This window comes from Cupressus sempervirens, chromosome 3 (assembly GCF_028749045.1).
Source record: "Cupressus sempervirens isolate cs-2001-9-10 chromosome 3, ASM2874904v1, whole genome shotgun sequence".
NCBI classification, from domain to species: Eukaryota; Viridiplantae; Streptophyta; class Pinopsida; order Cupressales; family Cupressaceae; genus Cupressus; species Cupressus sempervirens.
In genome coordinates, this window is record NC_143120.1 from 302,489,453 (window position 1) to 302,515,375 (window position 25,923).

Sequence of the window (25,923 nt, forward strand, 5' to 3'; positions counted from 1 at the left end):
AAGACCTGTATCAACCTTGTAATCATTCCCAAGAACCAAAACATAAGGTAGCTTTTAGTTTTCTTTGCATTGCATTCTACAAATCAAAGGATCAAATTGTGTGTCCTGTATAAAGCCACAATCATCTCCAGAGAAAAAAGTCTATATTTTCCGTTTACTTTTTTGTTAAAATAGAGCTTACCGTTCTTTCTTTGACGAAAGGTTTGTTCTTAATGTTGTAGTTTGTGTTGTCCTCGAGGATCAAAATAAAAAGCGAACAAAGAGAAACCAGAAGAAAAGTCTCCAGCACAATTACAAAGACATTACAAACAGACCAGAAATTTTCACAAATAATTCATAAGATGAAAAGTACAAACCTGTGTAATCTCCTGAACGCTCATAATCAGTGATGAAGTGTGTTATCACAGGAGTCGGTATAACGTATCCAATATTTTCTGCGTCTTCGTGTTTGAGAGACTGAAATGCTATTCCCACACACTCGCCTGTGCCATTGAAAGCAGGTCCGCCAGAATTTCCAGCATTTATCGCAGCATCAATCTGAAATAATTTATTCAATTGGGACATCAACCTATCAAACATTTCTAAATGCAGTTCTATCCCCTTCTACACATATTTCTTTAAATGTCCATTCGGGTGAGCAAAATGCCAAAACACAATTACTATTAAGTCCTGGTGTTGCAGATGTGTACACAAATCCTTATAGCAAATGAGACATTCAAAAAGTCACCTGCACTCCTAGTAGTTCTGTGGATCCATGTACATAGGAAAGAACTTCAATGCGTGACACAACTCCACTAGTCACAGAAATTGTGTCACCGCCAATTGGATAACCTACAACAGTGACAGCATCCTGCAAAGATGGCAGAGCTCCAAATTGCACAGGAGTCACTTCTTCCCAAAATTCATCATCATGAACAGTTAACAATGCTGCCAAAATCAAACAAAATGCATTTGTCAATAGTTGACTGAATGATGGGGCTGATTCTCACAAGTAAATATAATAGTTGTGCACTTACCAATGTCACATTCGGTCCCTATTGCAAGCACGGTAGCCAGATATTTAGTATCTGATCCCCGCTTCTTCAGCTTCACTTGTGTATGGTGCTCTACAGAGTGAGCATTGGTAAGTACTCTGCGACCACCAATAATAAATCCGCTGCTATTGGAGCTGAACTGACGCTTGCGTTGCCATGGAAGTGAAAAATTTGGTTCAGTGTGCACGCAAAAGACTTTGACTACAGCATTCATTGATGGCGAACCTTTGACGTCCTCAGGTATCTCGGCAGTAGAATTTTGCCTTATTACATCACCCATATCCGGAAGAACGGCAATATGGGTCTGGGATAAGCTTTGAAAATACCCTCTACTTCTCCGTGTGGGCGACATATCCCGAAGACGTTCGCTCTTCAGTCTCTTCAGGCCGTTGGCATCTGCATTCTCGACTTTACTCAAACTTGGCGAAGAATTCAAATCCAGGGGGTGCTTCCTTGGTCTTCCGCGACGTTTTACACTAACTACAATATCAATATTGCCGTTGGGAAAATCCTCTCCAGGACTGCTCTTGCCGGTATTGTTACCATTCTCAAATTCTGGGGAGTTCGAAGGGGAGCTGCCCATAACTACATCTCCTCCAAGTTTATCCTTCTTTGGAGGCCTTCCTCGACCTCTCTTCGGCGTCTTTGGAGGCCTTCCCCGGCCCCTCTTTACAGGCACTTTTTCCATCCTCTAAAGACTTCCAAATTCGCCCAGTTTCGCAGATCTTTTAATCCTAAGTTCACGATACAGAAAGTATAAGGCAAGTGTCCCCTGTGGATATCAAACTCCTTCACTAAGCATGCGTAAATGCAACCAAGTATCAAGATGCTTTACCACTTATTCTCGAAACACTGCTAAATATTAAAAATATCTTAAAATGTTTTATCAAATGTTTTAGATATAAAAACAAGATTTCATTTCTCATAAAAATAGAATGACTTCCCAATTCAAACTACCCCACTAGGTCATTGGTTCTCCATTTCAGGTTTCTATAAAAATAAAAATAAAGAAGTAGCAGTCACCCTAACTTTAAACCGGCAAAAATTACCAATCATGCAAACCCTAGATTGTGCTGTAGGATTTATATTGCCTACAATGCAGCTCACGAAGTAGCAAGCATAGGAACAAAATGCCCAGCTACAATGCAGTTAAGTCACACAAAAATTCACTTCACTTCACTCCTAACTCATGCTATAATTCCCAAAATCCCCATTTAAAAACCCAAAAAGAAAGCGCCAGTGAAATGAAGTATGAAACGGATACTTTAAAATCTTACCTTAGAAACAATAGCCCTCGAAAAGTCCAGTGCGCTGCATTCCTCTTTCTCTTCTCTTCCGTTCACAATCCTTTTAGGGTTTTCCCAGAAATCCTCGGAAGAGAAGAGCACCTGTGCCAGAAAAGTGACTACACAAAATAATGTTTTTTTCGACGAGGGCAAATTTTCGCATGAATCTGCTTGCAGGTCTATCTGATATCAGCTGACAGTAAGTATCAAGGTGCGGATCGTACTTTCATTTTTCATTTTTCATTGATTCGAATTTTAATTTAGGTCTTCTCAAATATTTGGAAATGGGGTGTAGGTAATGGCACTAGAATCAAGTTGGCCGCTTGTTTACACGTGTGGATACAAACACGAACTCCGGGCTTTCAAAGGTAGATAGATAGATAGATAATATTTTAACGTTCACGAGGCTAAAAATAGCCTATGGACTTTCAAAAGTATGAATCGCATGATATTTTCACTTTCCACTCCTCCCTAAGTTCACTAGGTACTCAAGGGTTCTTAATAACATGTAGTCGCACTTCATCAATAAGGGGTTATATTTTTGTGTAGCTAGATAAGTCGTGAGGGATTATGGGAAATAAGTTTGCAAATTTTATAAGTGTATTTATTATAATTATTATTATTTTTATTTTTAATTCAGTTGATGTAGGAGAAAATTTATATAAATAGATAAATAGAAAATGTTCTAAAATATATATGATATAATTATTTTTATATTAAGGAATATGTTTTTGTATTGTATGGCATGTCTTTATAATAGAAATAGTGTTTGTTGGATACTAAGATTAGGTGTAAAAAAAAATTAATAATATTGTACTATGAGGGAAATATAGGCTAGAGTTTCGTACATTGATTTGTTATAAAGAAAGTGGTTGTCGCCACACTTCCTCTTTTTTCCTCATAATTATGTACAGGTTGTTTTACATTTTAGAGTATCTCTCAAAGGTTAAGATTGGTTGAATGCAAAGGTTGTTCAACGATCTGACTTTGGATATGACAGTGAATGTTAAGCCACGTCTTTCTATTTTTCTAATATCAATTTGTGTATGGTTATAACCCATGCCATTGTGAGTGGTATTTATCTTCAACTTCCCAATGATACAAGAACTATTGGTACAAGTTTAGGTTCATTTTGGTTCTATGGTGGCCCTTTTTAATTTTCAATCCTCGCTCTAACATACATTGGAACATCAAGTGGCCTAGAATCCGAACTGTAAACAATATCAATCACTTCACCAAGAGCTCCTTTACAAGCCCTACTTGTGTCCATATGTTCATTGTGTGTATGATGTGTTGTCCTTTGCAAAGCAATGCCTATTTTTCATGTTGTTCATCATTGATTGTATTGTCTATTAAGTTACGTATTGATCACCATACTTATCACAATTGGATAGTTTAACAATCTCGACATTCTTTTATTATGTAACTTTGCCAAATCATTGGTAGAAAATAGGTGCATCGAGTTGTCAACTTCTTCCTTGTCACTTAATTTGACATGTTTGTCTATGCAAGTCTTCTTGGTGTGGCTCTGTATTTTTTATATTTTGCAATACTTGATGAGTTTGTGTTTGTGGTATATTTCTACTATGTTGTTGAAACAATGTTTTTAATGTAAAAATTATTGTGAACTACTCCCACATTGTCCTAACATGTGATTGAGATGTGTAGATAGGCTTGTCCATCATAGGTGAAAACTATGTGAGGTTGCCTACCAAGATTATGGAGACACCACTAAAGCGCGGGTGTTGATTTTGTGGAAATACCTAACACGATCTATTATCTATTTTTTATAGCAACTTTGGTCGTATGAAACTCTCTTCGTCAATAAGACATACACAATGCCCTTTAATTCCTCTTTGAATGTTGACAATGTTTTCCATGTAGTGGTTGTATTTCTTTAATCAAAATCCTAAGCATTGAATGTACCATTATTATGCATATATTGAATGCAACACCCCCTGTAGGAGCTATTGTATTAAGTGGATTTTTTTTGCTGTAGTATCTTACTGTTGAGTGCATTTCTTATGCATTCTATTAAGTAGAAATTTTCTTGTACTAGTTATTCCTTGAATGATCATGTAAAGTGGTTTAGTAAAAGAGGATTCATTGTGGTTTGTTATTACTATGAGTGTTGATTCTTATTTTTCTACCAGTAAAGAGCTTGGAATGTTGGAGTTGGACATCATGGTATTATCCTGACTGCATGCCTTGTTTGTATTGATGATCCATGTTGCATTTTATGTGAGTGTTGGGTTACCATACGTTGATTCCATCTGCAGTTGGTATCAAATTTGTGTTTTCTAAGCACAATTGTGAACATGTGTCTAGATAAGTCATGGGTTAACTAGGTAGTCAATAATTCTTAATAAGAAGATGCAGTCACACTTGCATCAATAAGGTGTTATATTTTTGTGTAGCTAGATAAGTCATGAGGGGTGATGGGAAATAAGTTTGGAAAATTTATGAGTGTATTTATTAGAAATTTTTTTTTTATTTAATTTAGTTGATGTAGGAGAAAACTTGATATAAATAGAAAATATTTTAAAATATTTAGGATATAATTGTTTTTATATTAAGGAATATTCTTTTGTATTGTATGGCATGTCTTCATAATAGAAGCAGTGTGTTTATTAGATACTAAGATTAGCTGTAAAAAAAATTAATAATAGTGTATTGTGAGGGAGATATGGGCTAAAGTTTCATACATTGATTTGTTAGAAAGAAAGTGGTTGTTGCCACACTTCCTCTTTTCTCCTCATAATTATGTACAGATTATTTTACATTTTAGAGTATCTCTCGAATGTTAACATTGGTTGAATGCAAAGGTTATTCAACTATCTGACTTTGGATATGGTAGTGAATGTTAAGTATGGTTATAACCCATGTCATTGTGAGTGGTATTTATCTTTGACTTCCCAGTGATGCAAGAACCATCGGTACAAGGTTAGGTTCATTTTGGTTCTATGGTGGCCCTTTTTAATTTGCAATCCTCGCTCCAACATACATTGGAACATCAAGTGGCCTACAATCTAAACTGTAAACAATGTCAATCACTTCACCAAGAGCTCCTTTACAAGCCCTGCTTGTGTCCATATGTTCATTGTGTGCATGATGTGTTGTAAAGCAATGCCTACTTTTCATGTTGTTCATCATTGATTGTATTGTCTATTGAGTTATGTATCAATCGCCATACTTATTTTACAAGCGTATAGTTTAACAGTCTCGACATTCTTTTATTATGTAACTTCGCCAAATCATTGGTAGAAAATAGGTGCATCAAGTTGCCAAATTTTTCCTTCTTACTTAATTCAACACGTTTGTCTATGCAATTCTTCTTGGTGTGGCTTTGTATTTCGTATATTTTGCAATACTTGATGAGTTCACGTTTGTGGTAAATATAATAATATTGTACTATGAGGGAGATATGGGCTAGAGTTTTGCACATTGATTTGTTATAAAGAGAGTGGTTGCCACCACACTTCCTCTTTTTTCCTCATAATTATGTACAGGTTGTTTTACATTTTAGAGTATCTCTCGAAGGTTAACATTGGTTGAATGCAAAGGTTGTTCAACGATCTGACTTTGAATATGGCAGTGAATGTTAAGCCACATCTTTCTATTTTTCCAATGTCAATTTGTGTATGGTTATAACCCATGCCATTGTGAGTGGTATTTATCTTTGACTTCCCAGTGATACAAGAACTATCAGTACAAGTTTAGGTTCATTTTGGTTCTACGATGGCCCATTTTAATTTTCAATTCTCGCTCCAACATACATTGGAACATCAGGTGGCCTAGAATTCAAACTGTAAACAATGTCAAACACTTCATTGAGAGCTCCTTTACAAGCCCTGCTTGTGTCCACATGTTCATTATGTGTATGATGTTTTGTCCTTGCAAAGCAATGCCTATTTTTCATGTTGTTCATCATTGATTGTATTATCTATTGAGTTACATATTGATCGCCATACTTATCATGCAAGTGTATAGTTTAATAGTCTCGACATTCTTTTATTATGTAACTTTGCCAAATCATTGGTAGAAAATAGGTGCATCAAGTTGTCAATTTCTTCCTTGTCATTTAATTTGACATGTTTGTCTATGTAAGTCTTCTTGTTGTGGCTCTGTATTTCATATATTTTGCAATACTTGATGAGTTTGTGTTTGTGGTATATTTCTACCATGTTGTTGAAACAATGTTTTTAATGTAAAAATTATTATGAACTACTCCCACATTGTCCTAACATGTGATTGAGATGTGTAGATAGGCTTGTCCATCACAGGTGAAAACTATGTGAGATTGCCTATCAAGATTATGGAGACACCACTAGATCACGGATGTTGATTTTGAGGAAATACCTAACACAGTCTATTGTCTATTTTTAATAGCAACTTTGGTCCTATGAAACTCGCTTCGTCAATAAGAGCATATACAATGCCCTTTAATTCCTCTTTGAATGTTGACAATGTTTTCCATGTAGTGGTTATATTTCTTTAATTAAAATCCTAAGCATTGAATGTACTATTATTATACATGTATTGAATGCAACACCCCCTATAGGAGCTATTGTATGAAGTGGACTTTTTTGTTGTAGTATCTTACCGTTGAGTGCATTTCTTATGCATTCTATCAAGTAGAAATTTTCTTGTACTAGTTATTCCTTGAATGATCATGTAAAGTGGTTTAGTAAAAGGGGATTCATTGTGGTTGGTTATTAATACGAGTGTTGATTCTTATTTTTCTACCAGTAAAGAGCTTGGAATGTTGGAGTTCGACATCATGGTATTATCCTGATTGCATGCCTTGTTTGTATTGATGATCTGTGTTGCATTTTATGTAAGTGTTGGGTTACCATATTTTGATTCCATCTATAGTTGGTATCAAATTCGTGTTTTCTAGGCACAATTGTGAACATGTGTCTAGATAAGTCATGGGTTAACTGGGTAGTCAAGGATTCTTAATATGAAGATGCATTCGCACTTGCATCAATAAGGTGTTATATTTTTGTGTAGCTAGATAAGTCATGAGGGGTGATGGGAAATAAGTTTGGAAAAATTATAAGTGTATTTATTAGAATTATTATTATTATTTTTAATTTAGTTGATGTAGGAGAAAACTTTATATCAATAGAAAATGTTTTAAAATATATAGGATATAATTGTTTTTATATTAAGGAATATGCTTTTGTATTGTATGGCATGTCTTCATGATAGAAGCAGTGTATTTATTAGATACTAAGATTAGCTGTAAACCATTTTTTAATAATAGTGTATTGTGAGGGAGATATGGCCTAGAGTTTCATACATTGATTTGTTAGAAAGAAAGTGGTTGCCACCACACTTCCTCTTTTTTCCTCATAATTATGTACAGATTGTTTTGCATTTTAGAGTATCTCTCGAAGGTTAACATTGGTTGAATGCAAAGGTTATTCAACTATCTTACTTTGGATATGGTAGTGAATGTTAAGTATGGTTATAACCCATGTCATTGTGAGTGGTATTTATCTTCAACTTCCCAATGATACAAGAACCATCGGTACAAGTTTAGGTTCATTTTGATTCTATGGCAGCCCTTTTTAATTTTCAATCCTCGCTCCAACATAGATTGGAACATCAGGTGGCCTAGAATCTGAATTGTAAACAATGTCAATCACTTCACTGAGAGCTCCTTTACAAGCCCTACTTGTGTCCATATGTTCATTGTGTGCATGATATGTTGTCCTTTGCAAAGCAATGCCTATTTTTCATGTTGTTCATCTTTGATTGTATTGTCTCTTGAGTTACGTATCGTTCACCATACTTATCATGCAAGTGTATAGTTTAACAGTCTCGACATTCTTTTATTGTGTAACTTTGCCAAATCATTGGTGGACAATAGGTGCATCAAGTTGCCAAATTTTTCCTTGTCACTTAATTCAAAATGTTTATCTATGCAAGTCTTCCTAGTGTGGCTTTGTATTTCGTATATTTTGCAATACTTGATGAGTTTGTGTTTTTGGTATATTTCTACCATTTTTAATGTAAAAATTGTTGTGAACTACTCCCACATTGTCCTAACATGTGATTGAGATGTGTAGATAGGCTTGTCCATCACAGGTGGAAACTATGTGAGGTTGCCAACCAAGATTATGGAGACACCACTAAAGCACAGGTGTTGATTTTATGGAAATGCCTAACACAATCTATTGTCTATTTTTAATAGCAACTTTTCTCTTATGAAACTTTCTTCATCAATTAGAACATGTATGATGCCCTTTAGTTCCTCTTTGAATGTTGACAATGTTTTTCCATGGAGTGGTTGTATTTTTTTAATTGGAATCCTAAGCATTGAATGTACCATTATTATACATATGTTGAATGCAACACCCTCTGTAGGATCTATTGTATGAAATTGAATTTTTTGTTGTAGTATCCTACTGTCGAGCGCATTTCTTATGCATTATATTAAGTACAAATTTTCTTATACTAGCTATTCCTTGAATGATCATGTAAAGTGGTTTAGTAAAAGGGGATTTGTTATGGTTTGTTATTACTATAAGTTTTGATTCTTGTTTTTCTACCAGAGAAAAGCTTGGAATGTTGGAGTTGGACATCATGGTATTATCCTAATTGCATGTCATGTTTGTATTGATGATCTGTGTTGCATTTTATGTAAGTGTTAGGTTACCATATTTTGATTCCATCTATAGTTAGTATGGAGTTCACATTGTCTAAGCACATTTGTGAACATGTATCTAGTTCATTTAGGTTGATAATATTTGATGGACCTATTTGTGAACATAGCTCCCATTCATTCATCTCTAATGTGTGTTAGTTTTAGATAGCTTGGACAGTTTTTCATCCATACGTGATTAATTAGCAAATAATTATTTGTTAATCAATTTACTCCTTCTAGTAGCAACTAGTAACCTAGTGGTTAGGTTGTTTTAATTGAGAAGCAACTAGAAACTTCTTGGTTAGGTTGTCTCGATCAAGAAGCAACTAGAAATCTCTTGGTTAGGTAGTATAAAAGGGGGTCAAGGGAGGCATTTGGAGAATAGAACAGTACAGAGGAACACAAGGAGTTGTAGAAGCATTTGTAGTGTTAGCAAATGAGTTTGCAGTGATAGCAAACAGTCTTGCAATGTTAGCAAGGGAAAGGTGATAGCATTGGGGATAGTAGTGGGGACTATCAACAGGAGAAATTAGGAGGTTGTCTAAATTCTATCAGTGAGAGGCAAGGAATTTTGTATCTCTTGATTTGCTAAAGTTAATATATTTTTCATCTATAGAATTGGTTTTTCCCTTAGAGGTTTTTCCAGGGACGATTTGTCCAAAAATATTGCATTCTTTTTGTTGTGAATTTCTTTCCATATTTTATTGGTGAAGTTGTAGTTGTGTTATTTTTCAATATTAGCTGTGAATTTATTTTCAATAGTTTAATAATTGTTTACGATAGGATATTAATAATTAGTGGCTACAATAGTGTTAATTTTCACATGGTATCAGAGCATTGTTAAGGGTAGAAATGTTTTGCCCTGGGAAAGAAATTAAGGGTTGATCTCTTCTGAATTATTATTGCTTTAATCCCTTGAGACGGCTTCAGCTAGTTTGAGAGATCAAGACAGATTGGATGGTGCCTTGAATTTTGGTGTTTGGAAGGCTTGAATTTCTTTATTGTTGGAAGAGAATAGTATCAAGGATTATGTTACCAGTGTTGTAGCTATACCAACATATGTGACACAACTTATAGTATATAAGAAGGATGATGCCAAGGTGAGGAGGATTATCCTTGATGGTGTCAAGGATCATATTGTTCCACATATCGCGAAGCTAGATACAATGAAGAAGATGCGGGATGCCATTTTGAATCTATACCAGAATACTACCACCAACAGGAAGATGATTCTCAAAGAGAAGCTGAAGAATACCTAGATGAACTAGGGAGAAGACATAACAAGTTACCTTACTAGGCTTAGACTTGTCAAGGATGAGTTAGCAGTTGTTGGAGATAGTCCCAATGATGATGAGCTAGTGAGAATAGCCCTAAATGAGTTTTCTAAATAATGGAGTGTCTTTGTTCAAGTTGTCAGTGTACAAGATACTTTATCAAGTTGGGATTGACTATGGACTGATTTCACTTAGGAGGAGTTTACACTAATTCTTGTCAATGGTGCCAACAAGAGTCTGAAAAGTGAGGTGGAACATGAAAATGTTGCCCTAGCAGGGAAAGGGAAAGATAAGAAGGGATCTAGCAAAGGATCAAATTCACAAAGTGAGAAGAAGGACCTTTCTAAGGTCAAGTGCTTTGGATGTCATGAGTATGGTCACTATGTCAGTGATTGCCCAGAAAGGAAGAAGGCAAACAAGCAGGTGGCAGCTTCAACAAGTGCAGAAGAACTCTACAATAGAATGGAAGATGAGTTTGCACTTATCGCTTATATGGTGAGCTCAACCTCACTGACTATTTGGTATATAGATAGTGGGGCGTCATTTCATATGACAGGAGTTAGAGAGTACTTCTCCATTTATAAGGAGGAGAACACCAATATCCAAATTTCAATGGGAAACTTGTCCAAACTCAACCCAGTTGGGAAAGGGACTGTTCAGTTTCAAAGGGAGAATGGAAAGATAATTCCAGTTCATGATGTGTTGCACATGTGCTAGGCTTAGGTACGAATTTGATTTTTGCATATGTTCTTTAGGATGGGGGTATAATGTACTCTTTAGAGGGACACATGTGTTGATTAAGCACAAGGATTGGAAATCACCCTTAACTATTGGAGTTAGGAGTGGTCACCTTTATAGGTTGTAGTTTGATACTCCTAAGGCACTCATGAGCAGTTGTAATCCTAGAGATCTTGGAGAGCTATGACATAGGAGGATGGGCCATATTCATCATGGAGCACTCAAATTGCTTCATGAGACGCTGACAGGTGTTCCAAAGGTGAGCACAGAGCATGATGATGTATGTAAAGGATGCATGTTGGGGAAGTTTATGAAAGCATCATTTCCAAGGAGTGACACTAGATCTAAAGGTGTTCTTGATCTAGTACATTCAGATGTTTGTGGACCAATGTTGATAAAGTCTCTCAGAGGATATGAGTATTATGTTACTTTTATCAATGATTTCTCCAGGAATACTTGGATATACTTCTTGAAGACCAAGGATGAGGTTTTCAGTCAGTTTCAAGAGTTCAAGGCTCTTGTGCAAAATTTGACAGGAAGGAAGACAAGAGTTCTTCGGTCAAACAATGGAGGTGAGTACAAAGGAAATAACTTCCAGGAGTTTCGTACCAGTGAAGGAATCAAGAGAGAGTGGATTGTTCCTTACAATCCACAACATAATGGAGTTGCTAAGAGGAAGAACCATTCTATATCAAAGATGACAAGAGCTATGCTAAATGACCAAGATATGCCCTACTACTTATGGGCAGAAGTGTGTAGTACAATAGTCTACATTTAGAATAGGGTTTGACACAAGGCACTAGGGAGGATGACACTAGAAGAAGCTTTCACAGTTAAGAAGCGTGATGTTAGCCATTTCAGAATATTTGGGAGTTTGGCATATTATCATATTCCAAGTGATACATGTACAAAGTTAGATCAGACTACAGAGAGGGGGGTACTTTGTTGGGTACAATGAAACCTCAAAAGCATATAGGAACTTTATCCTCGAGACTAGAAGAATTATTGTCAAGCATGATGTAAAGTTCATGGAGGACAAGGCATTTAGAAGGTCTAGAGATTTGCTAGCAGATGATCAAAGTGAGCAGCCAATAGAAGCTCCAAGGCCTAGTCAAGGGAAACAAAGCACAAGTATAGTTACCAGTATAAGTGTAGGCTTGGGTGGTGAAGATTCACAAAGCATGGAGCAACATGTGTAATAGGAAATGCATCTAGAAGACTTAGAGGTTGATATTTCATCCTCTACAGTTGGCATTAGGAACTGTGAGGTTCAAGAGACACTAAGGGATACTCAGGAGTTTGTGGGAGCTCCTAGGAAGAGTCCTAGATAGCAGAGACAACTAACAAAGTTCAATGACTATATGGCATTAGTTAGTCAGTTGGTAGATAGTGAACCTTCTACCTATCAGGATGTTGTAAAGCATTAGGTATAGTGAGATGCTATGGTTGAGGAGTATTCCTCAATTATGTAGAATGATGTGTAGGAAGTAGTGCCTAGACCAACAGATAGGGCAATTGTTAGATCATGTTGGATCTATAAGATAAAGCACGGTGCAAATGGTAGCATCGAGAAATACAAGGCGAGGTTCGTGGCCAAGGGGTTCTCTCAGAAGGAGGCAATAGACTATGAGGAGACATTTGCTTCAATGGCCAGGTATACTTTTATATGAGCTATGATCTCATTTGCAGCATAGATGGGATGGCAAATCCATCAAATGGATGTCAAGACAACATTCCTTTGTTGGAATTACAATAGGAAAGGTAAATTTCAGGGGGGGGGGGGGGGGGGATGTGAATTAGTAGTTAAAACTTGGACCCATAAAAATTTTACCACACATCCATCTCATATATTCAATGAGTAAACTAAAGTAAAATGTAAAGCATGTACATGTAAAACATATAAGCAATCACACACATATGACACGAGGTATGATTACCTAGAAACCCTCCAGGTGAGAAGGTAAAACTGGGGTGGGGATGACACCCACAAATCTTCACTACTGCAATAATAAAGTGTATCCAATGAAGGTTACAATGTTTTGACCATGAAACATGATCTACCCTATGAAAGGTATGCCCTATTAAAGGCTTACAAAGACTGTTAGGTCTCACCTTGTTAGAGGATTTCAACACCTTGTTAGAAGTGTGCCTTGTTAAAGAACTTTAACTTACAACTAAGTAAGCACCCTATTAAAGGATTTCATACAGCCTGTTAGGACTACTCTGTCAAGAGATTTTGACTGAAATCACCTGTCAGAATGTCACAGCTTTGATCATGCGGTTAGCAGTTGATTGCTTGATAATAGATCACCTCTAAACAATTTCTTTTTTATCCTTCTTGATCAGATGTCTCTTTGTTATATCCTTTTCTCTATCCTCTATTATGCTCTAACTAATTCTGCAATGTAGTTTCACTTCATAACTTCTAAGCCACCATGAATGCTTTGTTTGCGCATGCAAACTATTATCTTCACTCCTTCAACATTCATAGAGAGTTTAATGTCTCCCCCATTCTCTCATTGTGGGAGAGGCATTAACATTAACATCTTCACTCTTTCATTTGATACTTCTCCCATTTTTCACTTTCCTTATGTCTCCCCCATTCTCTCATTATTCCCCAAAATATTTCTCCCCCTTTATCTTATTCTCCCCCCTTTTGACACTTATGTCAAATGGGCTATACACTTATAGTGTGTTTGTCCAGGAAAGATTATGGACATCCAATATCATCTTGAGAGTTGCATCCTGATTCTCACATGCTACATCCAATGACATGATTTGGATTGCTAGCTCGACAACAAGGTGAACTAGACCATCTCAAGTAGAAAGATTTGAGTTTTTCTTCATTGAGGTTTCAGCATAACCTAACTCCTTGTGCAAAATTTCCATATGGGGTGTGAGAGTGACCTGGATGCTAGTCAGTTTGGCCCTGATGTTGGCCTTATATACTATCAATATAGCTAACTAAATTTGGGTTTGAAGCAATGTCCTGAAGTGCTTCTCACTCTACATTGGATTCATTAGTAGTTTTGCACCTAATGCAGTAATTTGGCTTTCCAGACTCAGAATGTGACTTCTAGTCTTTGGGTGAAGAGTGATGGATTGCATAATTTAGTGTATAATGAGAATATATTCTCGAGCACCTTCTTCACATCCTCAACCTTAGTTTCTAATGAAACATGTGTCAGTGCTATGTCATTTGATATCTTTTCATTCACTTTGTTTTGGAATTTCTTTTCTGACCATTCTAACAATTTTGCATTAGTATCTATGTCTTCATTATTGACCTTCTCCACTATATCTATTAGTTGTTCCATTAGTGGCTTGGTCTCATCCAGAGTTGGTAGACTGAATGTATCTAAAATGACGTCTTTAATATCTTGTAGTGTATGCTTATGCATGTGCTCCCTTCTAAGCATTTTTTGATGCTTCTTCCTTGCTAAGACTTGTTGTAGTATACCCATCTCTTCTATGGTCATGGTACCATAGTCATACTTGGGAAAAATGATCTCCCCATCAAGGCTCACATCTCCATATTGGATCACTTCTTTTGCCTTTGATGAACTCAAACTCAGCACTAAGATTTGCAATGGTGTAGCATCTGTGCTTGGCTTTCGAAGAGTTTGAGTAGGAGTGCTAGATACTGGTAAGGTTACCAGGGCTTGGATAATAGTTTGCCCTTCAGTTGTGGTGTCATCTCACTCTCTTCAATCTTGCCCTAATCTATCAAACCTTGATCTTGTGTTGTAGGTGCAAATAAGTCTATCTGACCTATTTCTTGTTGTTCTACTGTAGCAACTTGTGTTTCCATTGTGCTCTTCTCTACTATATCAACCTTGGCAATTGTATCAACCTTGTTGGATGTATCTTCTAGTATTTGGACCAAAGGTTGTACATTATTAACTGGAGAGATAATCAAAGGTGGTTCTTATGGATCCACCTTTTTCCTTTTAGTATCAGTCATTGTTTTCTGTAGCTCATCCACATTGACCAACACAGGATTGTCACAAAGTTTGGCCTGCAGTGTAGACTAATCTAGTATCTTCTTCAAATCATCCTCTGTAAGGGGATTGATGTTCTAAGTTGATAGATCAGACATCCTTAACAATTATTGTTTTAGTTGTCTCCCTTGTTACATGTTGAGAACTGGCACTCGACAATTGTGTGTCTTGCACACTTTGTTCTTCTTCTTGCTGCTCTGGCTCAGCTGTTACCTTGTCATCTATGTTCATTTCTACTCCTCCCTCAATAGTACCTTCATTCTTGTCATCTTCTTCATCATCTTTCACTTCAATGGGTGCTTGCTCTCCTTCCTTGACTATTGTCAACCCATAAGTGAGCTTCCACATCTTTGTGGACTTCTTAACAACATGCTCAATGTTATTTTGTAAAATGTTGAAGGCTCTGCATTTAGGTGTAAACCTAACTAGATATTTCTTCATAGCCTTAGCAATTTGTGTCTTAGTTAGTTCAAGCATCACTTGGGCTAGAGATCTTTATCTAATTTGTCTCTCCAAGTTTAGACAACAGTGCCATTTTTGCTCAACTCTGACATATAGACTCTTTGGCATTGAGTTGGCAATCTCTAGTGTGGTTGTCTTGAATTTTTCCATCATGGCATATATGGCCTCCTCCACTTGATTTTTCTCTACTTTACCCAAATTATCAAAATCAACATGACTAAATCCTAATAAGTTTGCACTTTTCTTAGCATTTTCACATAAATTTTCAAGCTCTGACAAAGGGCTCATGTCAATCCATTTCTAGGGTTGGGTAACCTCCCTTGAATCACTTCTTAGTGTCTTAGGTTGATATAGGGTTGGGTAGCCAGTAACCCTATGAATTATTCTCTTAGTAATTTTGATAGGTCCATTGTCTAGCCATAATGAACCATCATGAATTCGGCTAAGCACTATCCTTATCCATTCTGTCTTAAAGACATTTGGAAAATCCAGGGCTTGTGTCAATCCATTTCTCTCAACAATTTTGAATTCTTCTTTCAACACGCCATTATCACAGAGTCTGCCATATGCTTCCCTAATCTCCATATCACTAATGCTACCAATCTTACAATTATATCATTTTCTTACATCTTATACCATTATCACATTTGGTGGAATCATCAACAATGCACTAGAAGGGTCTTTCTTGTACACAATATCAGGAATAGCTTTGAAAATGGGTTGATTGACCTCATTACTCACTAACTAAACATTCAAAACTTCTTTTCCCTCTACATTCTTTGAACTCAGTGCCATAATGTGAAACTAGGGTTTGCAAAATTTAAACTATGTAGCTCGACTCTTGATAAATACCTTATGAAATTTGATGAACTAGTGTGAGATCGTTGCTAGAATCTTCTGCAACTACTTTGAATGGATTTCCAGAATGCCTTCTACTCTGCTCACTCTTTCTCAATTTTGAAGTGATGAAAAATGAGCTAAAATCGATCAAATACCCATTGAAAATCCTACAATAAATGTTGAGTGCTTATTTCAAGCTCACTCGGCATCCACTAACATTTCAATCACTTTGCAACCACTACGAGCTCTGCATCAACTAGCTAGATTGTTAGCTCAGTATCTTCTAGCATTTCACTCGGCACACATAGGAAATATTTCGTGCTTAGAAACAACATGAAAAACTTAAAGATTTATCTTGGATTTCTAATAATATATTGCCTCTTTATTCAAGCTAATGTAATCTTTTCAATGCTAAGTCATTTTGGAACTGATGTATGATATAACCTTTAAATATCAGTTCCACATACCTCTTGATTGCCTAGTTTGTTGAGGTGTGATCACTTGACCCATTGGGTGAAGTGATCCCTTCTCCATTTGATGTACTGCAATAATCTTTCTTCTTCCATGTCTTGTTCATTTCATCTCTGACATTTTCAACATTTGCCTTAGCTTTGCCTTTATCAAATTCACAACTTAGTGCCTTTGACCTAGTTGGACAATACCTACTGATGCGACTAGTCTTTAAACAATTGACCATGTGGTTTGACTCAACCACCTTTGGTAGTTACCTCTGAAGTGTGTCCTAATACAATTCTTAGGAACATGCCCATATTATTGACAATAATGATAGATATATCTTGTATTATAAGAGTTTCCATTGTTCCTTACCTTTGCTTGCTTGTTTGATGACCACATGGGTTTGGATCTGCATTCCAAAAGCTCCATATCCATACTTCTGATAATTGTAGCAATATCCTTCAAATCTCTATGTGTGCATGGTCTTGGTTCTGCATTCATGTGCTTGATGACCTTGTTTGTTGCACTTATGATAGTGAACCATGCTCTTATGATTAACATTATGATTTGTAGTCTTGCTCCTACACATATTAGCAGTATGTCCTTTCTTACCACAATTATGAAAAGTAGTTTGGAGTTCTTACCTTTGTTGCTCCTTTCTTTAGCACTTTTGGATGACTCTCCTTCTTCAGTGCTTGTGTATCCCAGTTCAGATGTATCATTATTAGATCTAAGGGAACTCAATAGTTGCTCAAATTATTTGATGGCTTCATTTGATTTGTTGAAACTTTAAACAAATTCATTTTCCTTCTTTAGATCACTCTATAGTTGCTCATTTTGTAGTTTCAATGTTGTTATCTCAATGTCCTTGACATTCAATTTAGAGTTGGCATTCATTATTTGACTTAGATTATCTAATTGCATGTTGGAAATCTTGGTTAGTTATGATGATTTCTCTTCCAGTCTATTGGCCAAAACTCTTTTGTCTTCTTCAATCACAACTTTGTCTTCCATGGCTTTCTTCTTCTATTTAGTCACATCACATAGCAGTATAGGTTGTGATTCTTGCTCTATCTTAAGATTTTTTATTTCCTCAGCCTAGGCTCTATTCTTTTCCATTAGATTTACAATTGCTGCATCAAATTCATTAAAGTCTCCATCTGCAAATAGCTTAGTAGTGTTTATCTCTCTGTATTGTATGTCATTCTCTGCAATAGAAATTTCCTTCCTTCTTTTCAAGGATTTCTTTAGTTCATCTCTAGCTTCATTCAATTGATTTAGAATGAGATGTATTTCAATCTCCTAATTCTCAATAGTCTTTCCCAACTTGTAGACTTCCATTTCCAAGATCTTTCCTGAAAGCGACAAAGCTTCTCTTTTAGAGAACAAAGCTTCGATACCAATTGTTGGAATTACAATAGGAAAGGTAAACTTTTGAGGGGGGGTGAATCAATAGTTTAAACTTGGACCCATAAATTTTTTGCCACACGTCCATCTCATACGTTCAATGAGTAAACTGAAGTAACATGTAAAGCATGTACATCTAAAACATGTAAAACATATAAGCAATCACACACATATGACACCAGATATGATAACCCAGAAACCCTCCAGGTGAGAAGGTAAAACTGGGGTGGGGATGACACCCACAAATCTTCACTACTGCAGTATTAAAGTGTATCTAATGAAGGTTACAATGTTTTGACTGAAACATGATCTACCCTATGAAAGGTCTACCCTGATAAAGGCTTACAAAGATTTTTAGGTCTCACCTTGTTAGAGGATTTCAACACACTGTTAGAAGTGTGCCTTGCTAAAGGACTTTAACTTACAACTAAGTAAGCACCCTATTAAAGGATTTCATACAGCTTGATAGGACTACTCTATTAAGAGATTTTGACTGAAATCACCTGTTAGAATGTCTCATCTTTGATCACGTGGTTAGCAGTTGATTGCTTGATAACGGAGCACCTCTAAACAATGTCTTATTGATCCTTCTTGATCAGTTGTCTCTTTGTTGTATCCTTTTCTCTATCCTCTATTCTATTCTAACTGATTCTACAATGTAGTTTCACTTCATAACTTCTAAGCCACCATGAATGCTTTGTTTGTGCATGCAAACTATTCTCTTTGCTCCTTCAACATATATAGAGAGTTTAGGGTTTGTCCTCCTTAAGAAGACTTAGGTGAGTTAGGGTTAGGTATGAATCTACAGCTGAGATTCATCCATTTTGCCACTTAATCCTTCCCATTTTCTGATTGGCTACATGTAATTGCACAGGGAATCCAACTTGAGGTTTGTCCTTATCTCCAAAATATTGAAATTCAATCTTAAGTTGGCTCAAAAATGGTTTACATAGTTGTTTGTGTCTTTACAAACAAATATGTCAAAACTGTCTTACTCAACATCTGAAGTCTATGATACTCGGCATACACTAATCTTTATACTATGACTTGACACTTGTATTGCTTGGCATCCACTGTTTACTGAGCTCTCGTGTCACTCAGCATATTGATGCAGGAGCATCTAGTGGTGTAAGGGCAATCCTGTATCACCCAAAAATATGCTTAGTGTTAGTTTCTATTTAAAGTGTTTTCATTTATAAATACCCATTTAGGTCAAATAAAGATTCCAACTCTCATAGTTCCACTATTGCTTTTCTGGGTTAGAGTTTTTGAGCACCTTGGGCTACGTGTCAATGCAAAAAAATGGGTTATTTTGTAATTGAGCCATAATTATGATGAGTTAGAGGGTGTAAGTTAGAGGGATGATTATATTTGTAATTTAAAACACTCAAAAAAAAAAAAGGTCAAAAGGCTTTATGGCTTGAAATTTATTACAGTTTTAAGTTGCCTGGAGACCTCCTAAGAGTGCTTTTGAGTCAAATTTGAGGCATTAAATGACCTCATACAAGACCAAAAAATGAGGGATAAGCAAAGCTGGTCCATAAGGCTATAGAGTGCTTCGAGAGCTTTCTAAAATGGAAACAGTTCGTCAATCGGAGTCCCAGATCAAAACTTATGCCTCCCAGAAGTTGGACTACCATTTTTGGATTCTTCTAATTTTACACCAGCTTCTAACGTGACTTCTAGAACCTTCTGTTTTGGAAGTGGATGCCAAGTGGCATATTCTAGAATGTATTCCTAACCTTAAACCTAACTGGGGTTTATTTAAGAACATTTATGGCATTATAAAGGCAGTTCTTGGTGGAGTTTGTGAGAAGGTACTATAAGGAGGATTTTTCTTCAAGATCTAACCATTGTAAGCCCATAGGGTATGTCTTTGGGTCTAATTACATGTACTGAATGTAGTAGCATATTTTATTGATAATAATATTCCCCTTTTTCCCTTGTTGCATTCATTCTGGTTGTGGTTTGTGTCCTCATCACATATACTGTTTGCTTAGCACTTGAGTGACCTCGCACATGAGTGGCTTGACACTCACCATGACTCGTCGTGGTCTAATATATACATGTCATGCTCGACATGTACTAATTGTTTGGTATGAACTAAGTAAATAACTTAAGTGTGTTGACACTCACTTGTCAAAACCAATCCGAGAGCAACATCTTTAATGGTGAGTTAAAGGAGGAGGTATACATAGAGCAAGTAGAAGGCTTTGTAGCACACAACAAAGAGACCCATGTGTGTAGATTGAAGAGAATGCATTGGACAACAACCAAGCATGTATTATGTTACATGCATGCTATAGTTGAGTATGGGATCAAATATATTCGAGATGAAGGTATCAGGTTGATGGGATATACTGATGCAGATTGGATAGGAAGTAAAATGAACAAAAGAAGCACTTTGGCGTGTTGTTTTAGTTTGGGATTAGGAGTTGTATCTTGGTTTAGTAGGAAGAAAAAGTTCATGGCTCTAAGTTCAGTAGAAGCAGAATACACAACAACTAGCATGGTGACGTGTGAAGCTATATGGCTTCAAAATTTGTTAGTAGCCTTGTTTGGTTAGAAGTTTGAGACTATTGTGATACATTGCAATAATAAGAGTTGCATCAAGTTGTATGAGAATCCAATATTTCATGATAGGTCTAAACATATAGACATCATATATTACTTCATTAGAGATTGTGTACAACGAGGGGTTGTTCAACTATAGTACGTACCTATAAAGGAGTAGGTAGCAGACATTCTAACTAAGGCATTAGGGAAGGCAGAATTCATCTTCTTCAAAGATAAGCTTGGTGTCATGCAGAACAACTTCCTCGCTAAGAGGGAGTGTTAGTTTTAGGTAGCTTGGACAATTGTTCATCCATATGTGATTAATTAGCAAATAATTATTTGTTAATTAATTGACTCCTTCTAGAAGCAACTAGTAACCTATTGGTTAGGTTGTTTTAATCGAGAAGCAACTAGAAACTTCTTGTTCAAGAAGCAACTAGAAACCTCTTGGTTAGGTAGTATAAAAGGGGGTCAAGGGAGGCATTTGGAGTACAAAACAAAATAGAGGAATACAAGGAGTTGTAGAAGCATTTGCAGTGTTAACAAATGAGTTTGTATTAATAGAAAACAATCTTATAGTGTTAGCAAGGACATAGTGATAGCTTTGGGGATAGCAGTGGGGAGTATCAGTAGGAGAAATTAGGAGGTTGTCTAAATTCTACTAGTGAGAGGCAAGGAATTTTGTATCTCTAGATTTGTTGAAGTTAATATATTTTCCATCTATAGAACTAGTTTTCCCTTAGAGGTTTTTCCAAGGACGATTTGTCCAAAAATATTGCATTCTTTGTGTTGTGAATTTCTTTCTGTATTTTATTGGTGAAGTTGCAGCGGTGTTATTTTTTGATATTAGCTGTGAATTTGTTTTTAATAGTTTAATAATCATTTATGATAGGAGATTAATAATCAATGGCTGCAATAGTGTTAATGTGTTCCCTATATTTTTGTCATTCTCACTGTTGTTTTCTTCTTCTTCTTCTTCTCCTTTCAGATTTTTTCTTCTTGGCTGATACGATTGACATGTCATACATTGTATTTGGTTGCATTCATTTGCTCCCAATTTATAATTATTGACACTTTTGTATTCTTATGTCATTTTCCATATGGTAATTTTGTTTTTTATAAGAGTGGTATCCAATGGAATAATTTAGAGTGTTTTGAGTCCTTATCTGGGACTACATAGAACTTTGAATAAATGTTGGCAATGCCATTGACACTTTCTTCCAACATCCAAAGATGTGATTGGGTAGTTGCAAACAATGAGAGGCAATTTTTGGAGCATTGGCATGTTTCTTATGCTCATATATCACACTCAACCATAATCTCAGTAATAATTTTTTGGTATAGTGCAAGGGCCAAACTATATGCTTGTTGTATTGCAGATATTCTTAGTAACATATTGGTGAAAGTTTTGGATGTTCTCTCTGCTTTTCATTCATACTTGGTAATGTATCTGAGAATAAGTGTGTGAAAGACCACAATTGACCATCTATTTTGCATTTACATATATGCAACATTTATTGATTTTGTATGTTTAGCCTGTCATCATTTCTTGTAGGTTCTTTTTTTTTACCATTATTGTCACATGATAGGGTGGAGTCACTCAGTTCTTTCAAGAGAGCTTCATATTCACACTTTATTTGTTTTCCCTTTTTCTACAAGCATGTTCCCTAACTACACTTTATGTACCTTTAGACATGGTTTATTATTTCCTCATAGTCATCAACAAGATGTGCAATAGATGTTTCAATTATTTATAACAAACATGGATTATATAGTGGAGATCTTAACATTGTGTTATTTTTGCACTCCGCATTGTGAGGGTTCCACGCGTTGACATACATGTAAAAAAAATTCTTGCTCTTTCATCCTCTACATCAATTTTCCAATCAAGTTTGTCTGTATTGGGTGCATTTAGGAACCAAAAAAATCCATGTACATGTGATGTACCTCTATGTTACCACTCATATATGTGCCAATAATATTTTTCATCAAGGAGTTTTTCAATCACTTCTTCCTAAAATATTGTGAGTTTTTTAATCAAGTATAACGTTGTAGTATGGGGTTATTGATTATATTTTCCAAATGTTGCTTAATTAATTACATTTTAATAGGAAGATCATTGATAACAATTGATGTAGATATGGCCACTTCATATTTATAACATTCTAGACATGAATGATGTTGTTAAAGTTGTGTTATTTTTGTTTTGGTCTTCATCAATTTCTTGCTCATTATTTTGCATGGTCGTGTCTTTATATGTTTCAATGTTGGTAAGCATACCTAAAATGTGTGTTCTTATTTCAGGGATTTATACTAAATATTCAACATCTATTTTAATATCATTGCAGTAAGGGTCATTCTTGGTATTGTATTTCTAAGCATCCCTAACATGACTTCTACTACCATAGCAATCACAATGTTGCCCTTGTATATTCAACATTTAAGTTATACATCTAATTCTTGTATTCTTTGTGGAAGCACACTTGTGATATTTTTAATGTCTTAGCAAAGCTTATGATGTGATCATGTATTTGTATTTACCTCCAAAAGTGTGGGTTGCTTACAATATTGTGTTTAATCTAGCAATGAGCATTTCTTCCACTTGGGCAAGTCTTTTCAATATGGTAGGTTGTTCTCTTGGATCAATGTTTTCCAATGATGAGAATCAATGTATGAAGGCTATGATGTTTGAAGGAGCATTTCTTAGTAATTTTTCTTGCATGTTTTGCATGTATGCAAATTGGATATTACATATATTCATTGTCTTAATCTTCTTAGTGCATATGTCAAGTTAACATCACAGCTAAACAACATTACATCACCTATGTGATGTTGTTGATGAGTCTGGTGCTCTTGACATATTTATCTACCCAAGTTTATATGACACTTTTGTACACTCATTTTTTTTTTCGTCCCAAAAAAATTGAACTACTTTACAGTTCTATAACTATTGCACTTCTTGTTGGGGGTTGTTTTCATTTTCTTTCATTTTTTATTTGTGTGTGGCCAACTATTTCCTCCTTGTTGTGGGCATAGTAATCTCAACTGCTCTTACAACTTTGCAACCTCCTCAATTCCATTAGTTGGGCTTTATCTCGGTCTTTTCCATTGTAAGAGTCCATATCCTGCACATTGAAAATATTAGCTATATAAGTGTTTATGTTAAGAGGAATATTTTAAAACATATTACATTGCATGAATACAAGATGGGTGCAATATCCAATGACAGATGTATATGTTTTCTTCATATATGGCGATTTTTAAAAATATGCAAGAAGTGCATTGCAACTGTTGTTTTTTTTTTAATATTTGGATTAAATTAAGGATAGGAACGTTGACAATTTTATTCAATACATCATTACTGGCATTGATTGTTTTTAATTGTAATATTTTATAACTAAATAAACTATTATGTGACATACAAATCTATTTTTAAAAAACTTATCTATAGTTAGATACATATCAATTTCATGTATTTAATTTATAAATAATTATTTATTCTTTAAATATTACTTTTAAATAATTACATTTTAATTGCACTTAAATATATAACTTAAATTTAGGAAACTATACATAAATTTTAATGTTTTTGATGGAGGAGTTGACAATGAAAGGGACTTCTCTTCAAGTTTAAACTATTTCTCTCATTTAAACTACTTCTCTTGTTGTGATGTTTGACCTCTCCCTACTTATGGCAAATTTCTTATAAACTAATTCAATAGAAAATAAATTATTCCAAACATCATTCCAATGCTACATTTTAATATATTTAATGACTAATTATTTTCTATTAAATTTTTAAAAAGTATAATATTAATCTTATAGAATTTACAATTAAGTAAAAATATAATACTAATAAATACATATAATTTAATTATATATATATAGAGATTGGTAAACGACCAAGGCCTTGGAAATTTTTATTAATAAAAAAATTAATTATAATAGCGGTCCATCGTTCAAACGGGCACTGGTAGGAAAGAACGGGGAAGAAAACCTCCAGTCTAGCCCAGGACCATGGTCCTTTATTATTACATCATAAAAGGGGCATACCCTAGTCAAATTGTCCTCATTTCAAATATTACAATATAAGGATCTTATTTAAAATGAATTTATTTGGACAGATAACTCCTAGTTACAACAAAGACCTTTTGAAGAAGCATTCCATCACTTCTCTTTGCATTCTTTCATGGCTGACAGATACGTTCATCCCTGTCTAGCTATCTTGCCAATCAAATTGGTTAATAATAAAACTACAGTAGTCTTAAAACAATAAAAGCTATCTTGATCTTAATTTATTGTTACTAAAACCATTATAATTAACATAAATCTTACCAATTCATCGAAATATCTATAATCCCTCCTTCCATAACTAAACGTGTCAGAAAATTGTTAGTGTTTAAACCTTTACTAAACATTATATTTATAGTAATATTTGGGAAAACATTGTCCTATTTTTGCCTCATATAGAAATAAGAAGAAATACTTAAGATCTAAATACAGTTCTTAAAGTGACCAAAAAGCAACTATTAAATCCCATTTGGCTCAAGAGAAACACCAACTAATAATCGATCTATCTTAACCTCTTAGCTAACCTTCCAAACAGGAAATAGGTGTAATACTAGAGGTCATAGGGAGGCTCACAACCACCTCCTCTGTCCATCTTTCCATTCTCAAAACATCAAGAAACATGAGACAAGACGAAATTGAATACCAACCCTAAAGTTTTCCAAAATAGGGTTAAAAAAGTGAAAGCCTTGCTAAATACAGTTAATACATTATATTATATTGAAATACAACAATTTAGATTTTAATTTTTTAAAGTTCTATAGTATTGTATTCACACTATTTAAAATATAATATTAGTTTTGATTTATATAATTTATTTTAGATTATAACCATAAATAATTTATTATTATTATATTGTATATTTTAATTTTAAATTAAAGCAATTATAATATAATTATAAAAAATGGTGAAGTGCGAACTAGCATATTTTGTAGAGTAGGAAAATGATGGTAAAAAATGGCATAACACTACACTTGCGTGAAAAAAGAAAAACAAAGTTGCATTACGATGGGTGTAGAAGAACCCGAGATTGAACTTCAAGATCAAAACCTCAAATAGTGAAGGTAAATGCCAACCAAGAAAACTCTAGCCACGGCGACTACGAACAGATCTCAATGGTAAGAGTAAAAGAACTACCACCCGACC

General features: G+C 35.1%; 1 protein-coding gene across 5 annotated transcripts in view; it reads right to left on the bottom strand.

The window, feature by feature from the left end:
- The window catches only part of LOC149566186 (protease Do-like 9), a 37,002-nt gene extending 34,413 nt beyond the window's left edge, over window positions 1-2,589 (bottom strand). For 2 of the 5 annotated variants that reach the window (XM_089819602.1, XM_089819600.1), the window contains exons 1-4: window positions 2,312-2,589; window positions 1,017-1,768; window positions 728-927; window positions 357-537 (exon numbers count right to left, since the gene is read on the bottom strand). In XM_089819602.1, coding sequence (XP_089675728.1) covers window positions 357-537; window positions 728-927; window positions 1,017-1,722 — 1,087 coding nt within the window. In that variant the 5' untranslated portion in view covers window positions 1,723-1,768; window positions 2,312-2,589. Of the gene's footprint in view, window positions 1-356; window positions 538-727; window positions 928-1,016; window positions 1,829-2,311 lie in introns of all 5 variants that reach the window. The other 3 variants (XM_089819603.1, XM_089819601.1, XM_089819604.1) reach the window with 2 other exon arrangements.
- Window positions 2,590-25,923: the final 23,334 nt, after the last annotated feature.